Below are 10367 nucleotides of genomic sequence, written 5' to 3' on the forward strand. Positions count from 1 at the left end.
CCCTAAAAGTAGCTTAAATCACACCATTAAATTATAAATTTAGAAATACAAATATTTATTAAAAATAAACAATACAAAAATCCTTCTTAACCAAAATATTTCATAACATTTTAAATACCATAAAGCCTTATAAATAAAGCTACAGTGACATATAATTTTCACAACAATAAAAACCCAGAAAACTAAGAATACAACAAATATTTAAAAATTCTATATAAAAAAAAGTATTAAACAATTAATTAAAAAATAAAAATGTGTATTAAAAATAATGGCCATAAGTCATAATGATCTAGATGTACACGAACATGAATTTTGAGAAAAACGGTAACAAAAATCCCATGGCAGGCGGAATCAGTAGGCGGGCACGCCGTTGATTTGACAAAATACGTGGTCCGCAAACATAGGCCTCCATAGGGAATATATAATACAGCATAGAACAAGGAATATGCTAATTAAAATTCCGGAGACGACGGTCACGATTCTTCCACGTGTCTCAACATCGTAACGCCTGTGGGGTAGCTCACCTGTGAGTCAAGAGCTGTGTATTGATATTAAAGCACTGCGGGTGTGGAGAAGCATTCTTATCTGATCAGAGGGTTTTCGTGGTTTTGTTTTCATCGATTTGGGAAGAATGGCGACTATTCAGAAAGTGAAAGCGATGCAGATTTTTGACAGCCGTGGCAATCCGACGGTTGAGGTATGTGCCCTGTTTGTTGGATTCTCCATTATGCAGGACATGAATTCTCAGCATTTGTTTTGTACCACATCTGTTCTTCTTGCCATTTTGTATAGATTCTCCAAGTCATTGTATATTCGTTATCAACTTAGATTCGCATTATTAAGCGCTGCCGCTTTTGAGACTGGTTTAATTGTAAGGTTGAAGCTCTGTAAGCTATTTTACCTTGTGAAGTTAGGGCAGTGAGGTTGTGATTTCGATTCATGTATTATGTTTGAGCTATCATGTTTTAAGCTTGTTTGATCCTTGAACCCTTATACTATAAAATGATTTCTCGCTGGATCGTTTTAATGGACGCAGACTTGTGGTTGTTATTCGTCGAGGATTGCCTTTTGAAGATTTAATTTTTATGATAGAACTAATTCGTTTATGAAAGATAATAACTATGTGAAATATATCCATTTAATATAGTATACCATAGTCGAATCTCAAAGCAAAGTTTCGATCTTTGATGAGGGAGTCATACTGACATCCATTCAGCTGAGATAATTGCTTAGCATACCGTATCAAAGATAAGTCTCAAGATTTCATTTTTAATGAGACAATCAAACATAGAACCATGTTGAGAGGTCTTAAAATTTCTTTTGTTATTTCAATTCTCCCGGGATTTGGAATTTCTACCTTCTCAGAAATTTTAAATGTGATATTGTACTTAATAGGGGTTTAGGGTTATGTCTTTTATGTTGGGTTTACCTTTGGTTGTATAAATCTAATGTTTGGACTGGAAAAAGAGTGTTTTGCCTGATTGATGCCTTGGCAACATGGCCTTTTGGTTAGTTATGTCTTTTATGTTGGATTTAGTTTTAGTTGTATAAGTATAGTATACCATAGTCGAATCTCAAAGCAAAGTTTTAGTTGGATATAGTATACCATAGTCGAATCTCAAAGCAAAGTTTCGATCTTTGATGAGGGAGTCATACTGACATCCATTCGGCTGAGATAATTGCTTAGCATACTGTATCAAAGATAAGTCTCAAGAATTCATTTTTAATGAGACAATCAAACATAGAACCATGTTGAGAGGTCTTAAAATTTCTTTTGTTATTTCAATTCTCCCGGGATTTGGAATTTCTACCTTCTCAGAAATTTTTAATGTGATATTGTACTTTTTACAATATTAAATGTGACATTGTACTTAATAGGGGTTTAGGGTTATGTCTTTTATGTTGGGTTTACCTTTGGTTGTATAAATCTAATGTTTGGACTGGAAAAAGAGTGTTTTGCCTGATTGATGCCTTGGCAGCATGGCCTTTTGGTTAGTTATGTCTTTTATGTTGGATTTAGTTTTAGTTGTATAAGTCTAATGTTTGGAGTGGAAAAAGAGTTGTATAAATCTCATGTTATGTCTTTTATGTTGGGTTTACTTTTAGTTGTATAAATCTAATGTTTGGACTGGCAAAAGAGTGTTTTGCCTGATTGATGCCTTGGCAGCATGGCCTTTTGGCATAAGGTTATATTAGTTATGTCTTTTATATTGGATTTAGTTTTAGTTGTATAAATCTAATGTTTGGACTGGGAAAAAAGTTATATAAATCTAATGATATGTCTTTTATGTTGGGTTTACTTTTAGTTGTATAAATCTAATGTTTGGACTGGAAAAAGAGTGTTTTGCCTTGGCAGCACGGCCTTTTGACATAAGGTTTTATTAGTTATGTCTTTTATGTTGGATTTAGTTTTAGTTGTATAACCTCGTTGCCATGCAGTTATAAAATATTAAAAGTTATAGATTTATATAGCCTACAAAGACAAGTTCGCCAGTCATCTTCTCTAGGACCTAAGAAATACCAAATGTATCTAGTATAGGCTATAACAAAAATAATAGTGTAGAGTTTGCATGCAATTTCCCTCTTTATAACCTTGTCTTCTGCCAGACTACATTCCATCTATCTTGTTTGAAATATAAATCGGTCCATTTTAGTGTTTTTGATATCTTGTCACATTTTTACAGGCAAGAGTTGCTTCATGTCATGTACTGGAACCTGGTGATTGATACCTCATAGAAGCCTAATTTTCCACTTTGAATATTGTGGATAGAAATTGACAATACAATTGAGGTTTAGAGCAATATACATAGCATCAGTCTTAGAAGGAGGATTTGTATCTTCTGTTCTGAAGAGCATGTGCATGCCAACAAATTGTAGATATTGGCAATTAAAGTAGACCTATTTTCTTTTGTCCCAGTGCTATCCATTTCCATAGAACTACCTTTAGTGGTCAGTTTTGATTATATACATTCGTGGTCACAAGCCCGGGAAATTATTTTTTCTGATATATTTTGACCATAAAATAGGATGCTGTCTATAAGTTTGACTTTTGTGTCAATCCAGTGAAGGCTTGCAAGTTGTTTAATCGAATTTTGTAGTAGTATCTTATGCATATGGGATGGTAATATCATATTTAATTGTATAATTTACACTATTTCTCAAAGATATGCTATTGTACCAAAAATAAAATATTATACATACAAAAATTAGATTAATAACCATAAAATGCTCAGGAAATTTTGTCATGATTATCTAGTGCCCGATCTTATGTAGAATATAAGACATCAGTCAAATTGTAGAATATTTTTGGGAAAAATGACCATATTTCCAAGTTAGAAACCATGTAACAGAGTTTTCAAATTATAGAGTCCATGTTTTCTAGGGAAATTTGCTGGCTTTGCAATGCGAGCCAGGTAACACTTAACAGACAAATCTTCCACTCCATTTGATTGGAGATTGCTTAATTTTTTTTGTTAATCATGTTGACAAGTAATGCAGCACTTCCATTTTTAGGTCTGAATGAACTCAAGACTTATGGCTAGCTTTGAGTTTAATATTCTCCCCAAGAGGGTTCATATGCTATTGTTATGGTTACACATTTTTTGTTATCTCCTTGAATTTAGGTGCAAGAGTTCCAGATGCTATTGTTATCTTTGTGTCAACTGTCAAGATCTTTGAGTTTCTCTCTGACAAATGCTGTTGCTGTATTGGACCAAGTTCTGAGAAACTCTCATTAAAATCTCTCTTTATTGTTCAATGTTTATGGATGCTTTGCAAATAATTCTTCTGATAATAAGGAATCTGGGATTTATTGATTTTTATCTATATTTTCATCCTTCTAAGCTGTTGTGAGGTGGTTCAAGCAAGGACATCTAGTTGATCCGAGTGCCCTGATTTTGTATACAATGGGGTACAAGTTAAGTCAATATTAGTCAGTATTAGTTTCATATGTATATAGACTTGGCATCGAATTGAAGCTGAATACATACAAGAGAAGTTCAAATTTTCACATGCTTTCACCTTTCCACTTTATTCAATGTGTCCACAGATTAAGTTTTGACTGTTTTGTGTTTTTGCATAAGGGTATCTTTTTTATACACATGCACTGTTTCCTTCGGCATTCAGTTTGATCAATCTTTAATTCAAATTGACATTTATTTTATCTGTATGCAGGTAGATATTGTTCTCTCCGATGGTTTCCTTGCCAGAGCAGCAGTTCCCAGTGGTGCTTCTACTGGTAAAAATGATTCGATTTCGATTACTAGTTTTGGGCTATTGTTAAATCATATAGTAGTGTTGAATGTACTAGATATGACTTTCTTAGGCTCTCTAAAACAACGACTTTCTTTTGTGAATAATCAAACAGGTGTTTATGAAGCATTGGAGCTTCGTGATGGAGGAAAAGACTATCTTGGAAAAGGTGTTTCGAAGGTGTGCTTTGGAACCAAAATATATAATCTATAATAAAAATGCTTTATTCCCAACTAGGAATCCTTTTTAAAGTCAGTGCTTTGACATGGTCTAGAAGTTGGAGCTAGGTTTGTCTAATATTTGTTTGGCTTCTTTCAAATTCTTGGGTATTACTCACAATTTCACAAAGCTTGAATATCTCTTTTGGTCTTGTCTCTTCTGGTAGACTAGTGACTATCTGCCATTTTTCTTCAAAAGCAGTGTTGGATTGTATGGTTGGTTTGTTGAATTCATCCAAACTCCATTTGGTTTTGTGGCAGGCTGTGTCAAATGTCAATACAATTATTGGACCTGCTCTTATTGGCAAGGTATGCGAACTTGTTAATGATTGGCTTTGTTGTTTACTAATAAGTGCATATTTGTTTAGTGTTATGCTTTCTGGGTGCCCAGATGTTATATTGATACTTAATACTTTTCAATTGTTTTCCTCTCAGGATCCAGTTGATCAGACTGGAATTGATAACTTCATGGTACAGACTCTTGATGGAACCCAAAATGAATGGGGCTGGTGCAAACAGAAGGTATGTTTTATCTTATGAAGTATTTGATTTTCTTATACATTATCCTTCTACTAGAAACACATGGCAATTTGAATAAATACTAACTTTATATCGATGGAAATAAATTTGAACAGCTTGGAGCAAATGCTATATTGGCAGTATCTCTGGCTGTTTGCAAAGCAGGGGCTCATGTGAAAAAAATTCCACTTTATCAGGTAACTTTTTTGTTGACAGTTTTTTGCTTACAAGTAATGTTTACAATCTTTTGGTATGGTAACAAAGTCACCGTTTGAAAAAAGGCCCAATGTTTTGTGGTTGAACATTTTGCTTCTGAGATGTAAATGGAAGAAAGTCTTATACTCAGACTTTTCATACAATTGTTTCGTATTTTTGAGTATCCTTCTTCAGTTCTTAGTAGGGAAAATACATCCCTCTTGGTTGAGGGTTGTTTTTATTGATGATTATTTCCTTGCTTTAAAAGCTGTAACTGGAAAACAAAAAGAAAACATGGCATTATATGCCATGAGTATTTTGTTGGTCTATTGGGAGTATGTATCCTAAAATCTAGTGATCATGCTATGCAGCACATTGCTAATATTGCTGGCAACAAGAACTTAGTGATGCCTGTACCTGCCTTTAATGTCATCAATGGAGGCTCACATGCAGGCAACAAACTTGCAATGCAGGTATGTTTTTTATTTAAATGATTCATTGGTCAGCATTCCTCTTAAAATTCATATTGCTGACGTGTTTGTGAGCTTTATGTGAATTTTACAGTATATTGTGTCTAATGACATTCATTCCATCATTATGCAGCATATGCCTTACTGTTTCTAAATATAGCATGCTGGTATTTTATTGTTTAGTTTTATTTTCTAACTGTACATAACATTGGTCACGCAGGAGTTCATGATCCTTCCTGTAGGCGCTTCTTCATTTAAAGAGGCCATGAAAATGGGTTCAGAAGTATACCACCATTTGAAGGTATAGCATGCGACATACTTTTATTTATAGCCTAAATGTTGAACACGCGAATTACAGAGAGAATGCAATGACCTTCCTTTCAATATCTAACCTTGAGGATTCGTGTTGATCTGAAAAATTGTTAAATTGATGATATGCCAGGCTGTGATCAAGAAGAAGTATGGTCAGGATGCAACAAATGTTGGTGATGAAGGTGGCTTTGCTCCAAATATTCAGGTTTCTTTTTATTAATTTGATATTTTGCTTCTGTAAAGTCTATCTTATTATCTATTTCGGGGAGGAAGCTTTATCATATTCGAATCTTATTCATTTGTAACTCTTTTTGGATATCTTTTTAATGAAAAACAGGAGAACAAAGAAGGGCTAGAACTACTTAAAATTGCCATTGAGAAGGCTGGATACACTGGCAAGGTTAGCATAATTATCTCTTGCCTTCTGGAGTTTTCTTTTGTATTGTCACATTAGCTGGGATATGGTCAAATAATGCTGCGTATCTTGGATTGTCAGGTTGTCATTGGTATGGATGTTGCCGCATCTGAGTTTTATGGTCAGGATAAAACATATGATTTAAACTTCAAGGAGGAGGTAGCTATCAAACTTGCCTCAGTAACGCCAATGTATTTTCTGTGGCAAATAATTTTGTTGAATTATGAGATTACTCTTTCAGTACATAACAATAACTTTCTGTGTGTTAGAACTTGACCCAATATTTTGTGTTTTTTTGCTATGTTGATAATATTTAAAATGAGGGTCCACATTTGCATAAACTGGGGCTGTAAATGTGCTTCTAAGGCATTCTTAGTGCTCTTCCAGTTAATCCGATAATTGGAAACATTAAATCTAAATGTCCAGAGGATCATTTCTTTTGACAAACAGCTTCTTTAACGTTCAATGGTATTCAATAACCCTCTCTTTGTATGTTTGGGGTAGCCACAATCATTTCTATTTGTGGCTATTTGTGCAACACTGAAAAGCAGATATGTACCTGCAGAAACTGGGTTATAATTGGGAATGTGATTTCAAGGTGATCTTAGTGCTTTTGCCATGTTGTCATTTATTGAATTAGTGGATCTGTATGCCCTAGAATAAAATAGACGTGATGATTTCTTGTTGATCGTGATCTATTAAAGGACCAATAGCATCTCACTGTAGCTGTTATTACTTCCTTTAACCTGGAAGAGCATACCATTGTTTAAAGGTAAAAATGTGCATTTTATATGTTACCCTTCCATCAGACAGTAACCTCCAAAACTCTTTTTGGGAATTCATTGTTGAAGCGTCTTCCATTGCTATCCTCAACTGTGCATCTTCAAGGCACCTTTTTCTATCACTGCTGAGCATGTTGTTCCCAGTTGATTATTTTTTTCATTCTTTGTTGCGTGTTTATGCTTATCCATAAATGTTTGGAGACATTGTTCTTTGTTGTTACCAACTATCATTTGATCGTATACTTTTTGCTTCCTGTTTATGGTCTAGGTGACTATCTCGTAGAAAACTGTGGTAGTTTTTAAGAGGGTTATAAACATTTGACTGTTCAATATTATAATTTTTTAATTTAAATGGAGAATTTGAATGAATTCAATTATTTTAGTTCCATGACCATGGGCATATGGTGGCTGCAGAATAATGATGGTAGCAATAAGATATCAGGATCTGAGCTGATCAAGCTGTATGAATCATTTGTTGATGAATATCCAATTGTATCAATAGAGGATCCATTTGATCAAGATGATTGGGAACACTATTCCAAATTCACAGCTACCATTGGAGAGAAGGTTCAGATTGTTGGAGATGATTTATTGGTGACTAATCCAAAGGTACTTTTTTGGGCAACTTAACTTATGTGTTGAATGTAATTCTGCTGCTTCTCTTTCACAAATCTATGATTCAACACTAAGCTAAATTATTTTATATGACCCAGTCTTAACATAGACCGTGACTATGTGAGTATTGATTGAGCATTCAGTACTACAGTCTTTTTTTATTTCAATTGTCAATTTTCTTCATTAATGGTTATTGAACATCGGAGCAGCGTGTTGCAAAGGCAATCAACGAAAAATCATGCAATGCTCTTTTGTTGAAGGTGAGTTGATTATCCTTGCCTTCTTACAGTTGGAAATTTCTGTTGCCACAATGTGATGCCTGAATATTGTTTCAACCATTTTTGCAGGTGAACCAAATTGGTTCAGTAACTGAGAGTATTGAAGCTGTAAAAATGTCGAAGCAAGCAGGATGGGGAGTAATGACAAGTCATCGCAGGTATTGATTGTAATGTCTTCTTAGGTTTTCTTTGTTGTCCATTGCGAAAAGTAAAAATGCTTCATATACAAAATTTATATTTATGTTTAAAGAATGCTTGTCTGACTGCATGCAGTGGGGAAACTGAAGATACCTTCATTGCAGATCTAGCAGTGGGATTGTCTACGGTAATATTTGCATTTTGCTTTTGCTGTATAGCGTCTCAGATTTTCTATTTGAAATAAGCACATTTCCACAAAATAATACCGTCACAAATGTGGCGCAATTCATGAATTCTAGATGAAGCTTGATAATTTTGAGCATGCTTTTCTGCAGATGGTATACACACGCATCCAAATACCCATGCTATACAGGCTAAGATAAAATTTCTAGTTTCTGAGCAATTATTATGTTTGTGTTTTCAGGGCCAAATAAAGACTGGTGCTCCATGTCGATCTGAGCGACTTGCCAAATATAATCAGGTACTTAATACTTTATTAAGGAAATGCTAACAAATCTCAGATTAGGTAGTGTATTTTTATTGTATCATTTCGGCATCTGTATTTAGCTAACTTCAGTGCTGTTTCTTTTGCAGCTTTTACGAATTGAGGAGGAATTGGGTTCAGCTGCTGTCTATGCAGGTGCAAATTTCCGCAAACCTGTAGAGCCATACTAAAACAAGGAATGCAATATGCAATCAGCATTCCTGAAAGTTTTGTCGTTGAGCAATAGAAGAGTGTCTCACAATAAGCAAGATGCATTAGGTTTGAATAAAAGGGCAGCAGATGAATTTGTTATATGACTCTTTGTATTGCTTCTTATATTTGAAGCAAGATTTCGTTACCCAAAATTTTGCACCCAACCTTTAAAGTTGGTCCAGCATGCTGCTAAAATAGTTTCCAAATTAGTTTTTACTTGTACCAGAAATTTGTTTTGAACATAGAACTTTGGATTTACTAGTGGTAAAATTTTTGGAGTATATTTTCTAGAAAAGGAGAATTGACATACGGTCAATGCTCAACATATTGAAGGTCTAGATTTTATGAAATTCGTTCTTAGAAATGAATTTTGGCTTCTAGTGTTTTGAATTCCTCTGAGCTCTCACGACTTAGCTAAATTTCAACGTGGGTTTTATTACTGAACAGTAACTTGATGGCAGTATCTTGGTAAGTGGTGATTTATGATAGATCCTAACCAAGGCTGAAAATGTAGAGTTTAAGCAATATAAAAAAGGGGTAGAATGCAATTTTTCCAAAAATATGGATGGCAATGAGCTATACTTCTTTGGGTTGCATTTTTTCTTTCTGAGATTCTCACGTTGGCCTATAGCTGTGATTTTGGACTTTTAGTCTGCTAATGGTGATGTCAGAACAAATGGGAAGAAAAAAAAATTTGATTGTAAAGGAAATGCAATTGAAATTATAATTTGTAATCAAACCCTTGAAAGGCCTAACCATAGAACAGACATTATATGAAAATCTATCACCTAAACGATGTTACTACAAAATTTCCACTGGTAGTTGGTAACCTTTTATGGTAATATCCTCTAGGCGATAGATTTTGTCCAATAAGACCAATAAAATACTCATGCATATAATAACTAACTCTTTGTGAAACTCTTGAAAAGGCCATGTGATATTTGGTTATTGCAGATAAACATTTGCACATCTCCAGCATCACTCACTACTTTAATCCAAACAAATCTTCCCCAGAACACAACATGGAGTCCACCAAATATGTTTATAAGCTATCTAAACAAGTTCCCTTGCAACTATACACACAAGTGCTACATTTGTCACTATTTGGACCGCATTATGTGGCCCAACCTCCTCAATAACATCCTAAAGTCAACATCCTTTTGATGTCCTGAACTATCAATAGTCTTGAGAAAAAATGGCCCTTATGTGCTTGTAATGATGATATTGATGAGTGGATGATTCCTAATGTTCGCTCACACATCCATGATGATGTTACAACCATACTCCTCCCAAACATGTCTTAAGTTCTCATTCTCTAAAGAAATCTTGGCATACTCTTTATCCAAGACTGTAATTTTTGCTCACCTAGTGGCACAAATGACGGTCCTCTTCCCCTTGCCACCAGCGGCATCATCTCCTTATAATAAGGAGACCGTGTCACATGAAGAGGTGTGCATTTGGAAAAAAAATATCAAAA

The 10367-nt window shown here is 34.5% G+C and overlaps 1 protein-coding gene across 1 annotated transcript; it reads left to right on the forward strand.

Annotated features, from left to right (window-relative positions):
- Nucleotides 1-583: 583 nt before the first annotated feature.
- LOS2 (Enolase) lies at nt 584-9258 on the forward strand. The gene is made up of 17 exons (XM_089802238.1): nt 584-697; nt 4174-4237; nt 4367-4431; nt 4731-4778; nt 4905-4991; nt 5105-5185; nt 5555-5656; nt 5874-5954; nt 6096-6170; nt 6303-6365; nt 6462-6539; nt 7577-7771; nt 7987-8037; nt 8125-8213; nt 8329-8380; nt 8618-8674; nt 8788-9258. The coding sequence occupies exons 1-17, from the start codon at nt 632-634 to the stop codon at nt 8866-8868; spliced, it is 1335 nt and encodes a 444-aa protein (XP_089658364.1). The 5' UTR covers nt 584-631; the 3' UTR covers nt 8869-9258.
- The last annotated feature ends 1109 nt before the right edge of the window (nt 9259-10367 follow it).

This window comes from Cupressus sempervirens, chromosome 9, assembly GCF_028749045.1.
Source record: "Cupressus sempervirens isolate cs-2001-9-10 chromosome 9, ASM2874904v1, whole genome shotgun sequence".
Lineage (NCBI taxonomy): Eukaryota > Viridiplantae > Streptophyta > Pinopsida > Cupressales > Cupressaceae > Cupressus > Cupressus sempervirens.